This window comes from Phasianus colchicus, chromosome 1, assembly GCF_987193195.1.
Source record: "Phasianus colchicus chromosome 1, bPhaCol1.hap1.1, whole genome shotgun sequence".
NCBI classification, from domain to species: domain Eukaryota; kingdom Metazoa; phylum Chordata; class Aves; order Galliformes; family Phasianidae; genus Phasianus; species Phasianus colchicus.
In genome coordinates, this window is record NC_143436.1 from 23008009 (window position 1) to 23022765 (window position 14757).

The window sequence follows — 14757 nt, forward strand, 5'->3', positions numbered from 1 at the left end:
TAGAAGTGTTTTGAAGAATGTGGTATGTTGAACATTTAAAACTTAAATTTAAAACTAGCAATTTATTGGTTATCTTGTTGAAAATTTTTGTTTGACAAAAGCCAAATACTGTCACCTCAATTCTAAAATAGAATAACTTTTAAAATCTAAAATGATTGAAATTATCGTACAGTATTTCATGTTACGTATGTTGCTCTGGGAGTAAATACAAAAAGCACAGTAACACTACTTCATAGAACAAATTCTCAGCTGTAAAATACTGTTTTTCAACATAGTCACTACTATTAGCTATGCATTTTCACCAGTGATAAACAAGAGCCTGCATGCTATGCTCATAAAAAATCTGCTGTCATCGCTGCTGAAATGCACCACCCACTGCCTTGCTCTTGTTCTCCATCAGTGTTCAGCAAATGTTGAAGATTGTCAGTGGAGGAATTCAGTGATACCATTTATCAGACTGCTTCTTTGCTGCCATCCATTGTATGGTAACAAAATATAACAGCATATTGGTGGGAAGGTCCAGTCTCTACTGCCGTACCACCTCTGATGTTGTTGGCCAACATAATAAAACAGGAGGCATTACTTTTGGAACAACCCTAATAGTCTTCTCTGACTGCTACTTTTGTTATCTCACATGTGGTTTTTATATTACTGAATTTTTTAAAAAGAATTTTAGCATTATTTGTTCATAGCATTTATCACTGTACTATGCTTTGAAAAGGCATTAATTTGAAACTTTTCTATAATAGTGTGTTAGTTCACTTGTTTATATAGGTTACAAAAGGTGCTGGACAGGTATGAAGGATGTAAGTTTTCTCTGTATCAGACAGAGGAAAAGAATGGAGATTCCAACTCAGGAGATCAGAGTCAGGTCAGAGACATTCTATTTCTAGGAAACGTTTTCTGGGAAATCTGCCTGGGCTCATTTACCTTCAATTGTCACTGCATTTCATCAGGAGAAGAAAACTGTTCAGATAAAGGGTCAGATCTGCCAGTTTCTATTAGAACTGAATAAATACTTTAAAAGCTCAGCTGATCATCATTTCTTGAATTTCAGAGTTATACAGAAGATGATTTTGGAATCTATTTGTGTAATAGCCCCTGCTTTGGAGCGTAGATGTTTCCTGGGTAATGAGAACAAATTATTGTAAAACATCAGTGCCTCTTCAAAGGATAACAGACTAAGATGAAATTCTGACCTCCTTTCGCTTTGGGAATGTGGCTTATGAAACTGTCTTAAATTCTACCTTAAAGGTTGAGTCCGTGAGGACTCCAGAAATGCTGGTGAGAAATTCCTTGCCTCAGTTCTTTCCCACCCGTAGATACTAACAAGAGAAGGGATTGGCCCATATGGCTTGCATTTCTCATTCTGCACTAGCAAAGACACCTGGACAGTTAACACCTGAAGTTTACTTTGCAGGACTCTGTTGTGAGCAGGACTTTTCAAGAATGAAGGAAAATTTGCCTTCTCACTACCTACCAGAAGCACTTCCAGAAGAAAAAGTTCCAGCCTTCCTCCCACATACAGAAGTGAATAAGATGTGAGTTTGGCAAAGAACAGGCGTTATTCCTACCCACTCCCAAGAGAAAACACTGCTTTTTTCATGATATAAATTTCCCAATTTATTTCCCAAAGAAGAGGAACTCAAAGTAATCACTCTTTCCACCTCCTTGACCCCAAAAGATCTCCCAATTAACAAAGCATTAATCCCCTTCTTGTATTATAATGTGATTGTAAATACTGATAAAATGGTATTACAGACAAAATATGTGAGGGTAGCAAAGCACTTGCTAGCCAGTATTTGGCACAGTATTATTTCTTACTGAAAAATCTATTTTGTAATCATAACTTTTATATATATATATATAATAAATTTTATATTTATTTATTTATTTATTTATTTATTTATTTTAAGAGCCTAGATTTGAATATGCTTACTGTTGAGCTAGGTGAAAAGATTCTTTAATATACTGCTGCAGTACTGTCTTAGCTCCCAAACCTACTGCTACAGAATCGTATTTGTATATTAAATGACTGGCATTTATTTTTATCATTGGTCTGTAGATAATTTTTTTAGCTTATCTTGCACTGTAAATTGTCCTTGTTACAAGAGTGATTCTAGTCTGATTTACAGTCCTAACTTTACTGTCATCCCACAGAGATCTGGCATTCACACTTCTTTATATTCAGCAGTTCTTACATCAGGAACGTTGAATTACGAAGTTGAGAGAATTATTTTTTTTTTCTAAAGAAAAGCTTTCAGGAACTCTTGGAAGGGATCTGGAGGAGGGCCACTAAGATGATCAGAGGGCTGGAGCACCTATGAAGAAACGCTGAGGGAACTGCGTTTGTTTAGCTTGGAGAAGGCTACTGGGGGACCTCATTATGGCCTTCCAGTACTTGAAGCGAGAGTATAAGCAGGAGGGGAACGGCTGTTTACGAGGGTGAATAGTGATAGGACAAGGGGGAATGGTTTAAAACTGAGACAGGGGAGGTTTAGGTTAGATATTAGGAGGAAGTTTTTCACACAGAGGGTGGTTACACACTGGAACAGGTTGCCCAAGGAGGCTGTGGATGCCCCATCCCTGGAGGCATTCAAGGCCAGGCTGGATGTGGCTCTGGGCAGCCTGGTCTGGTGGTTGGCAACCCTGCAGAGGGGTTGAAACTAGATGATCTTTGAGGTCCTTTTCAACCCAGGCCATTTTATGATTCTATTATAATTAAGCCTACTTCATTTTGTTCATCCCATTTCTTCCCATTATTTTTGAGTTCCATATTTCATTGCTGACAGGATGAGAAATATCTGGGATATGTGATATGAACACAGTAGTAAAAGAAAGAATGCATAAATTCAGAAGAATGGGTATGAGTAGAAGGCAAACACAAGGTATGTCAGTATTACAGCTTCTTTTAATAAAATTATTTTAATTGAGATAAATAGTGATGAAATTTTTTTTTCTTTATTGCAGTTTTATAACGATTTCAGAGCTTTTTGTGTTTCAGGTTTTTGGAGTTGTGCTAGATTAAAAAAAAATATGTATATCTTCATGTACAAACAGTTTTAAACTTGTATTCAAGAACACCTGTAGGTTTTCAAGGAGAAACCTTGAAAATAGACATTGCATGAGTATGGAAAATGCATGAGTAAATTGAGTGTGCTTTTGTGTATATTGAAAGATATCAGTCTATATTGTATTTAAGTTCCTGCTCATGGATAAAAGAACTTCTGCGATCTCATCTCATTTTAATTAATTCAGAGAAAGGAATCTTTTGAAAAATCTCTCTTTGCAGCAGCTAAGTTTCTTTTTTATCATTTGACAAGAAATTTTTATTTTTAGAAGTGAAAAAAAATAAAGAAGGAGTAAATATATGCAGAAGTATTCAGGAGCCAAATTTTCTGGGGGAGGCAGATGAAGATCCAAGTCAATGGGTTCTTCTCATTCCTTTTTTTAGAGCTTTTTTCACTTCAGTCATTCCCAGACTGTGGTTTGTGGAGAGTTATTAAAAAGGAAAATTCAGTTTGTTTTCACTTGGAAGCTTGATCATAATGATGTGGTAATCTTAGAGAAAACAATCTGTTTTTGTTTCAAAAAAATTTAAGATTGTTTCCACAAGTCAGAATTTGGAGAATATATCCACCGGCTGTGCTTCATTTCACTTGTGAGTGATCTGGGTACAGTGTGCAAATGCCCTCTGAAAGATCCCACTCAAACTAAGAGATGAACAGTTCTTAAGATATCAGCCAGAAGCAAGGACATTATGCCTTTATTTTACAATTCTCGCCCTTGTATTAGCTTCTCTTTGGTCTTCAACAGTCTACTTTACGTCAACCATTTCAGGAACAAGAAGCCAGGAAATCTCTTGATTTGGGCTCTTAATTCATGCTGGCAGCATTTGAGTGTGGACTTGCAAAAGAAGTCTCACGTGTCAGCAGTGGAGTTTTGAAACGGTGTAAGTGCTGTGTGGAGGCAGTAGTTGGACTTAATGATCCTTGTGGGTCCCTTCCAACTCAGGATCTTCTATGATTCTGTAATTTTTTAGCCCTATGAAAGTGTAGTAGTCACCCATCTAAAAAAAAAAAAAAAAAAAAGGGATGGAATTTTCAAATACTAATGAATCATTTGCTCTCGTGGTTAGGTTCCTGCCTGTCAGGTTATAAGGTTATAATACATTATCTGTCTGTGTATTTGTTAGCCCTGAATTCCATACATTCATGTCAGATTGTTAAAGTCTTATTCAGATATGAAGGTCCTGGCAGCGTTGGTCATGTTTATCAACTGTACTGGGAATGGAGGAGAGCCAGTAGAGCCTACTTTTCAATTCTACATCTATCCTCTGTGATCTGATTGTCCTTACATGTGTGCTCCCTCAGACATGCAGTGAAAAGGACTTATGAAATATTTCTGAGGAGGGGAAAGTGCAATAAAAGGGTTAACTTCAGTGTTATGGAAAGGTACATATAGAAGATCGGCTTCATTACTTTCCTCATTAATATTATTTTTGTAACTGGAATCTGATTTGAGATTTAAATTGTACAAATTGTCTCTTATTAGACAACAGTGCTGGAATAGTACACTGTGAATTAAGACTAGATGAGTCAAGCTATGTGTGCTCTGATTCAGAACTGCATGTCTTCAGCCGGTGTTTACAACTTCCCTTACAATTTTCATTGTGCTTCCTTATTTCTCCCTTGTTCTAACTTGTTTTAGCACAGTTAACCGTTCCTTTTGTGTAACATCATTACTATTTTGCTGGGATGAGGCACCCATGTGCTCACCATGTGCCGCATGACTCTTACTGCCTCATGCTGTCAGGTGATGGCAGAGACAGCTCAGCACCGACAGGGATTAAGGAGAACTGCAGAGGGACCCACTTCCTGGCAGCAAGAGTACCTCTAGGACAACTTTCTTTGCGCGTGAAACTTGTGAAATAGCCTAGCCAAGTTCTGCAGCAAGCATAGTTTGCTCCTGACTTTTGCAATTTAGTATTTTTGGGACAGTATCACTCAGAAGGTAGCTGAACGGTCCCATGTTTTTAGTGGATATACTCCAAGTGTTACAAGCATTGCAGCACCTCCCTTACAGGGACAGGCTGAAAGAGCTGGGGCTCTTCAGCTTGGAGAAGAGAAAGCTCCAAGGAGACCTTATAGCAGCCTTCCAGTACCTAAAGGGGCCTACAGGAAAGCTGGGGAGGGACTTTTTATAAGGGCACTCAGTGACAGCATGAGGGGAAATGGCTGTAAACTGGTAGAGGGTAGATTTAGACTGGATATCAGGAAGAAATTCTTTACTGTGAGGGTGGTGAGACACTGGAACAGGTAGCCCAGTGAGGCTGTGGATGCCCCCTCCATGGAAGCGTTCAAGGCCAGGCTTTGAGCAACCTGGTCTAGAGGGAGGTGTCCCTGCCTATGGCAGGGGTTGGAACCAGATGATCCTTAGGGTCCTTTCCAACTCGAACCATTCTTACAATCCAGTTTTCTCACTCTCTTTCTTTGCTGAAACCGCAGCAGAGGTTTGCTGCAGGTTTCAAACCTGTCAACACCCGAATGCGTGACACCAGCTCCCAGCACACGTGAAGGAGCTGAGGGGCACGGTAACACGCAGCAGGGGGAGAAGTGCTGCAGAATAAGTTTGCTGCAGCACAGAAAACTTCTCCGTAAACTTCACTTTGAAGTTGAGCAAAGCTGTTATCGAGGAGCTAGCAAACAAGGCGACAGGGATTTGGACTTCACGAGCCTGCCGCGAAGCCAAGAGGCGTCAGAGCACGAGAGGGACGAGCGCGCACAGCGCGGCCCAGCACAGCCGCGCCGCCCTCGCGCCGGGGCAGCCCGCGCGCAGCAGACACCCGCCGCGTGACGGGCGGCCCGAGCCGCCTCCGAGCAGGAAGTGCTGCGTGCCGGTGCCGCCGCGCGCCCTGCCTCCCCCGGGCCGGCCAGTTCCGCCGGGCGCGGCAGCATGGCTGGGCTCGGGCCCGCCGCGCTGCCGCTGCTGCTGGGCGCGCTGCTGCTGCCCGGCCTGCCCGCGGAGCACGTCCCCGCGCTGCTGTGGTCCACGGGCAGGTAGGAGAGCGAGAGGAGGGACCCTGCCGCTCTGCGTGCGTGCGGCCGCGGGGGAAGCGTTTCTACTTGACCGCCTGTGGGTGAGAGCCGCCGGCAGCGAACCGAGCCGGGGAATCGATGTGCCTCCGGGCACGCTACCTAACGGGACGGTTTGCCCGGTTTTATCTGTGATGTCGGTGTTCTGAACCGGGCGGTAAGCCCCACATTACTCAGCTCTGAAGTGGCCGGGCTTTATTCACCCGAGGCACGCCGAGCGCTGCTGCAGCTCTGCTGGCTTACAGGCGTAGCGCGGGGCAGCCTCGCGGAGGAGCTGGCCAGGGGCTGCGGGCCGGGCTCACGCCTCCGGCTCCTCCACCGTGGCTTTTCTCTTCAGTTGTTCTCCTTCTTTCTTTCTTTTCCTTTCTTTCTTTCTTTTTCTTTTTTTTTTTTTTTTTTTTTTTTTTTTTTTAATTTTAAATGCAGTTCTTTCTTTAATAGGAAGAACTCCTTTGTGCATAGGCTTCACTTGCTAGGAATAACTGAGCGTTATCTGATTTGCAAACCCTCCAATGGAGAGCTCCTGCCCTCTGCACCACGTGTGTTATACCCGGTTCAGCAGCAGGCCTTCTCACAGCTGGGCTCTTACTCATTTCTCTAATACGCACGGTCAGAATGTGGCACACTCCAGCCAGGGGTTCAACCCTATGTACACTTCGGATTTACCCTACTGTAAAGCAAGAAGGGAATCCATCAATGGTTTATTGGTGATAAGCACCCTTTCAGCTGCTAGGGCCGCGCTCACTGCCTTTCAGGAGACTTTGAGCTGATGAAGATGTTGAAGCGCAGTGATCTATCTAAGTGCCACCAGGCAGACGGGCTGAATGCTGCTGTCATGCATCTCAGCGTACATCTCGTGTCTGTGGGCAAGATTACTGAAATTAAGGTCTCAGAGCTAAATCCTGCTGTGCTGTTGGGGTTGTGTTGCTGCTGTTGTTTTCTAGTTCTTAATGCAGTAGTTTTAAGACAGCAAAAGAAGAAATCTTATGGCCATTAGCAGTTATGCTGTTTAAGTTCTTCAGGGGATTCTTCTCCACGAATAGTGCCGTACAGACAAGCATGGTACTCTTTTTTATTCATGCTGATAGACGCTGATAAATTGCACTTGAAGACATATAGGAAGGAGGTGCTTGTTGGGTTTCTTTTATATGTATCCTGGGCATTGTATTCTTTTCTCAGCGGTAATGAATACCAACTTTGATGTATGTCTGCCCATGTCTTAGAAGTTTCCAGAGTGTTCTTAAGCACTTCCTCTGGCCCAAGGCAGCCACAGCATACAAGAACCCAAAGACATTACCTTTTCAGTGAGTTTGATTAGGCAACTGACCCATTCCATACCCCACACCCCCAAAAGAAATAAACAGATATTTCCACATTAAGGTCTTTTGTATTCAAAATACTTACTCTGTTCACCTTGGTATAACTGAGTAACGCAAGCTACCTCTATATTTAAAAACAAAGTTAGTGTTGGAGTTGTTCTTAGGATAGAAGGGATCTTGAGAGTCTCGGAAAAGACCAGTGCTGCCTTTGGCCTAGTTTGTATAAATAATACACATGTTGTTGGTATAAGCAGTGTCCCAGGGAGATCATAAAACAAACTTTCCACCAAGATGCAATTAGCAACTTGCTCTACTGCGGATTGTTCAGGTCTATACAAATATAGAGCAAGAAAATCAGGATGGTGGACTGTTTAAACCAGTTTTATGTTTCCATCAATAGAAGAAGTGTTCCTCCTCCTATGACCTTTGTGTTTTTAAAAGGGGAAATTTTTGAGAGGGAAAAAATCATTCTTGTGAAATCCTCTGAAGTTACAGGAAAGGAGATTTATGTTAGTTTATAAAATAAAGAGACAGCAACAGGAACTTCTGTTTGCATCTTGGTGTTTGGTGGCAATGTGTGGTTTTCGGTAGGTGTTCTACAGCCCTCTGCAATGTGGGAGCTACTGTTGAGAGTTTCAGGAAGGGTGACTGTGTAAAAGTACAGTAATTATCAGTGGATTTCTTTTCACTTTGTGAAAAAATCCCTCCAATTTAAAACTTCAGTTTTGTTCATTGCCAGATAGGAGTTGAGATGCACCCATCTGTTCCATCACCATCTCCTGGGTTAACTGTCAGGATACCATACTGAATCCTTGAGGGGTAATACAGTGTTTGTAAAATGGTATCTTTGAAGAGCTGCATTAGAAGAATGTGACGTTTTAAAATCTCTCATGTGTTATTGTACTGTGATCATGCTACTCAAGGTTAATATTAGATAACAGATGCAGAGGTGTTTTTTTTTTTTTTTTTTTTTTGGGTACCAAACAGCAATCTTTCCCCATTGCACCCAGAAGGATGAAGGGAATAAGACAGTAGGTCACAGTGTCCTGCTTTTTACAAAGAGATACCAAATTATCAGTGGACATTTTCCAAAATAACTTTGCCCTGGGAAAATTAGTGTTATCTTAAATCAGACTTTAAGCTGAAACCGTTAATGTTGCTGCTTCCCAGAGCAGGAGGGATGGAGGGAGGTTCCTCTTACATGTGATTCAGAACGGAAACATGATTTAGCCATTTTGAAACAATATTCAAAAGAATTTCTTTCTCTCCACAGATTAGAGAGAGCCTGAGGAAATAAACTCATTAAAAGTAGCTTCTGTGATTGCCCTTCATGTGTCTCTTTTAGACTGTTCTTTGCTTGTAGTCACTGAGAATTTATTACTACCTTCATTTATGCTGTGCTGTGAATCTTTTTCTGGTAAATCCAGATTACAAGTGATTTTGAGAAAGTGCTAGTGCCAAATGGGACATATGCCATGTTTCCTAAAGCTGCAAGGAATTTACTGAAAAATCTTGCTGGGAGGAGGTGTAGTTTAGAAAGGAGATGTGAAAACAGAAAATTATTTTAGCTGTAAGTTTTCTAGACTTCTGTGCAGATGCTCTGAGCCTATTTGTTTGCTTGAGGAGCCCTTCGGATTAATTTTTTCCTGTAGTCACCAGTTGTCACTGTAGCGGTGCTGTTAGGAATGGTGAGCTTTTTGTGTAGAAGATCATTTCCAGAATTCTATTAATAAGCTTACTGACTTCTTCTGTGCAGGGGAAAACGTTATTTCTTATGTGGTAATGTAGTGTGGTAATAGTGGCTAAAAGAGACAACGGACAGGAGTAACTTGTAGGCAGGAGTTCAGAATGCAGCTGCAGGGTAAGTGCGTACCAGTGACAGCAGGCCTGAATGAGGAAGCTTGTTTATCATCTGTCCTCTCGAAGGTCCAGATAGAAGAATTCTTGAAATCTTTGCTTCCTCTTCTACCTAGGAGGAAGACAGATCAGAAAACGTATCCCAGCTTTGTAGTAGTCTGTATGCTTAGACTTTTTGTCCGCCCAAGTAGTTAAGAGCAAGAAGGAAGCAAAAAGATTCCAAAGTGTAGCTACCTCCTTTCTTTACCACATTGTCTGGCTGCAGAGTGCAACTGAGCATTGAGCTTCTGCATTTCTAGCCCGAGGAGAGCACGAGCATTAGCAGAGGTCCCCGTGGCTGAGACATGGCTGTACTGCAGGAGGCAGGGCCGGCTGGGACTGCAGACAGCTATGCTGCTCTGGGCATCACATTTTGTGTGAGCCATCAATAAATAGCAGCAATCGATACGTGTGTTGGCCTACTGCCTACCTCATCCTCTGCCATCCCTCACTCAGACGCTGCTGGAGGTGAAGAGTTCAAAGGAATAGTTGGGTTCATTGCAGGCAGTAATGCACACCCTCAGCGTATCCACCACGCGGGCACATATCTCCATTTCATTCTGCACTTAACGCCAGCAAAACACATCTGACATTTCCCATCTGACCCTTGGTGAGAGTTCTGTTGCACCACAGTATGGGCTCATTAGGTGAGGCACACTGTGCAGCACCTGGCAGGCTAGTGAAGGGAAATAAAATATGTGTATCATACGGGGAATAGGAGGATTAGGCAGACACTGTATTATAATAGAATTATTAGCCAGCTGATGGAGATTTATTTTTCTAATGATGCCACCGGAGCTCTTAAAGTTGATGTCTGAAAGCTAAAAGGTCTTACAAAAGGTGCTTTTCCAAGTTAGGCAGCTAGCAAGGGCTGCTCTAAGGAACAAGGAAGCCTTAGAAGCAAAGAATGTTTTAAAACAGGATCATTAAATTTCTGAGGGTTTTAAGACAAAAGCCTTTGCCGTTGTGCTGCTGCAAATGAATTAGTTTTGTTTCATGTTCTCTCTGTTACTTTTTTTACTTAATTGCAAATCCAGAGGTTTCTCACAGTCTTCAAGTTTTTCTTTGCTAGGCATGTAAAAGATCAGTTATCTGATTTGCAAAAATAAGTACAACAAGGTATTCACTATAATTTCCCTTCATACAAACCATTCTTTGACATTTCCCAATTGAATCTATCTTTTATTCCTTCAGTATTACTAGTATTTTGGTGTGGCCATGCATTCCTTTAATGTCACTCTAAAATATCACTCAGTTACTGAATTCAGCATCTTCAAGAGTTTTTCTTTTTTCTTCAAATGCTTTATTCTTAAAGTTTGTATTTAAATCTCTGACATCCTGAGGTAAGCTTTCTTGAGAAGTTAACACATCTATTGCAATTTCTAAGCTCATGGTCTTCAGAAATACAAATTAACGTGGATTGCCAAACACAAATGAACATAGAAATGAAGGAGCTGAGGAGAACAAAGAAAACACTGAATGATAATTTCTGTCGAAAAAGAAGAAATTTCCTTCCTGCATAGCAAGGTTTACATCTGAAGCTGAAAAACAGACAGGCAAGAGGCATTCTAGAATGCCTCCAGTTTGAACACCTGCAGCACCTCGTCTTGAATAAGTCCCCCAGAAATAGTGTGAGCTTTAGTACTTTCCCAAATCTGAAGAGAGTTAGATATCTTCTGCTGTACAATTACATCTTTTTTATCTCTGCTGTAGGTGCAGTTGAAGGCTTTTGATTCCTTCCCTGCAGTCTTCATTCGAACTATCAGCAAGCCTTGAAGTGCAATATGGGTTTTCCCTATCTGAGAAATGACACAGAACGCCCCTCTATGTTCGTTGTCCCTATTCCGCCTCCATCTCAAGATGAAAGCAGAAAACATGATGAAAGCAAAGATTGTTTTCATTCATAAATGAACTAAAAGGGTCATTTCGGAGTCGCTTTTGGGTTAGAAAATACTATCAGCATGTCAAATTCACTAAGTTGTGACCATCGTAATAGCTGATGCTATATTCTGATTGCAAATAGCTCCATTCAGAGGGACCAAAGCACCAGATTTTTAGGCCTTAGCAAATCGTATGTGCTTGTGGAAGAAGGGAGCTGAAGCTTCTCGGTCTGCAGCACAACAATACTGCCTTGGTCAAGTCACCCAGGACAAAATTTTTCATATTAGATTTTATCCCTGTACACCCAGATTGTGTACTGCTAAAATCCCAGTCAGGTACTGAAAGAATAATGCCAGTTCCAGTTTTGCCCATAACTGCTCTTTTTTTGTAATAAAACTAAGTGGCCAGGATATTTCTCTGTCCATTCCTCCTAAAGACTGATTAGCAAAAGAGTTGTAGGCTTTTCTCAGTATCATTTGCCATTCTGTTCAGAAGAACTCCTGCTTCTGGGAGAGTGTTTTACACTGAGCTGCCTCTGCAGGGATGGTTGTTTCACCATGAAAGCCTTACGAGAGAGGCATATTTTGAATGATAATCATTAACTTAATAGAAGGTTTTTGAAAAAAATGTGATAACTTCTGGCCTGACCTGTGTTGCTCTTTAGCCGTCAAGGTGACTGATGGCACTGGAAATAGTACTGGAGTTGAGATTCCCTTTGGGACCTCTCCCTGGAGGTTTTCAACATATCCTTCATTCTATTTGATAGCTAATTTTTTGAAAGGTGTAGGTGTGATGTTGTATGCAAACAAGAAAATTTAGTAATTGTAAAGAATAATTGTATCTTGTCTGGACAAATTTTATTCCTGCTGTAATCCAGTTAACAGGATTGGGATGTAAATGGGCAAATTTTTTTCCTCTTAAGTGGAATAAAAGTAAACTGAACCGTAAACCTGATCTTAATCCAAAGGTGATGATATCATGAACTAGTTCTGTATGTTTGAAGAAAGAAGCTGTGTCATCACTGGCAGCAAATTTAATGTTTAAAAAATTTTTTTCTTTGCAGATCCCAGTGGAATCCAGACCCTGCTTTGCATGAAGGACACATTGTCTCAGCACAAGAGCTGGCTGTACTTCTGCAACCTGTTTTTACTCCAAATCCCAGCAACCTTGTTTTGTTCCTTCAAGAGAGGGTATGTAACATTAATTCCTTTTCCTTTAGCAGTGCCAAGTGTAAGTCTGTATCTGAATGAGCTAATATGGCTCCTTCTCACCAATCTGCTCTCTGTTTTTCAGCTTAGCATAGACGATTTCACCTACTACAGTGAATCCTATGGTAACAAGAATCCATTTCAAAATGTTCAGGCAAGCATTTCTCTCTTTTACTTCCTTATATGCATGTTTTTTTAATTGAAAATTATGTAAGAAGGATGCAAACAGACAATATCTGGCAATATTAAACTGAACTGCAGCAGTTTGCCAATTTATTTATTGAGATTATTTCAGTTTCAGCATATGGGCTAAAGAAAAACAACCAAGTATGCAGAAATGTCTTTTGCGGCTATTTTATTTCAAAAAACAGGTTTTCAGAATTATCTTAACTGAAAAAAATTGTTTCTAAGCATGTTGCAATTTTGAATAATGAAAAACTATGTCTAGACATAGACATAATTCCCAGACTGACACCCCAAAATAGTGTTTTAAAGCCACACAAAGAAAAGAAGTGAGGAATCAAGTATGTACTCCAGATTTTCAAAGCTGAATACTTATTTTATTTTCATGCAAAGTGAAGCTGACTTATCTCATCCAGACAGCTAATTTATTCCAAGAATCATATAATATACTGAGCTGGAAGGAGCCCATAAGAGTCATCAAGTCCAGCCCCTGGCTTCACACAGGACCACATAAAAAGATGTGTGAGAGCATTGTCCAAATGCTTCTTGAACTCTGGAAAGCTCAGTGCCATGACCACTTCTCTGAGGAGAAGTTTCTCCAGTGCCTGAGCACCCTCTTGGTGAAGAATTTTGTACTGATTGCTAGCTTGAATTTCCCCTGTTGCAGCTCCATGTCATTCCCTGTTTGAATAGTGTGAATATATGCCTAGATACTGGATTGCTTTAATATTTGTGCTACTTCAGTAATCCAAAATAAACTCCAGGCACAGAATCCAGGCTGGTCATGAGCGTAAACTTCTGTTCGCAGTGAAGAGGTTTATAGATTTTTTGCTCAGTATCTCCTGGTTGTACTTGCTTGACAATTTATTGAATTGTAATTGGAAAAGGGAAGTGTTCACACTTGAAAATCATTAAGGCATTCCTGTGGGCAGTGCAGGAGGAACAGAGCTATTAGTAATATAACTTATATTGAAGCACACAAAGTGTTAATTCCTAGCTGTACGTACAATCAAATACATAAATATTCACATATTGCCCATCTCTTTATCTATACTCTGTGGGAACCTCACATCTTCATTGTATCCCTAATACTTACCTTCATCTCTTTGCCTTATGACAGCATTTTAACAACAATGCTGGAACAAAAACAACCGTTCAACGTATGGATTTTTTGAGGAATGAATGGGGGTAATATTTATATGTAGCATAAGGATTAGTGACTCCACCCTCAGGCAGATGTATTGATACTTCTCTGGAATGCTGTACTTTCTCCGGATTTCAAATCTATGCACAATGGTGTCTGAGCCAGTTTTGTGTTTACATAGTTGTAAAGCTGGTTTGATTTTATAATTAAGAAGCAGTGTATAAATGACTGCTGCAAGTCCCTAATGATGTAATGGTCTACATCCAGTGATCACACTTAAGTAAATCTTTGGTCTTTATCTGGCAGAAGAAAGTTTCGAATTCACATTCTCAGCAAGCTTAAAGATCATCTAATCATCCAGTTCCATCCTGAGTGCAACAAAGACTACATAAATATGCTCAGTAGCTATCACATTGGTTGTGCTCCAGTTGAGTTACTTTGGGAAAGAAATCCTTTCTTAATCATGCTATAAAAGACTATGGTAATATTCACAGAACAGTGGACAAAGAAAAGGTCAGATCTGGATTTTCTCACTGGTGAAATTAGAATCTTTCATGTTGCATAATCTGAAAGTTTTATAACTTCACAATCTAAGCTATACAAGTGATTCATTAAACTATTATAGATGTTCTGTAATACTCCAGTGTCTTCCTTTTAAACTTCAGCAATTCAAATTTATTCACAAACTTGAACTGGAGATCTCATTTAGAGAGTGTATATGCATGTAGCAGCATGTGTACTACAAAAAGAATGTAATATTTGTAAGAGTTATAGACATGTAAACCACATTTGCAGATATTAGATTTGTTCAGCTACATTAATGCTGTTTTGAACTTTTGGAATCAGTGGTTTTGTATGCAATAAAAGAATTCTATTTCCAGTTAATATAGAAAGGAATCTTGTAGATAGATCATTTATCTTAAATATCCAATAACTTCTTAATTAAATAATAAAGTACAAAGATTATCATTTGGGGATTTTTTTTTTGGTGTTAAGTAGTCACCTATTTTACAAACTGTTTTTCTTTAATA

General features: G+C 40.4%; 1 protein-coding gene across 1 annotated transcript in view; it reads left to right on the forward strand.

Moving 5' to 3' along the window:
• The first annotated feature begins 5898 nt into the window (after positions 1-5898).
• The window catches only part of LOC116243768 (V-type proton ATPase subunit S1-like), a 52043-nt gene continuing 43184 nt past the window's right edge, over positions 5899-14757 (forward strand). Inside the window, exons 1-3 of the mRNA XM_031615173.2 lie at positions 5899-6059; positions 12255-12381; positions 12485-12553. Of these exons, the coding sequence (XP_031471033.1) occupies positions 5956-6059; positions 12255-12381; positions 12485-12553 (300 nt within the window). The 5' untranslated portion in view covers positions 5899-5955. The remainder of the gene's footprint in view (positions 6060-12254; positions 12382-12484; positions 12554-14757) is intronic.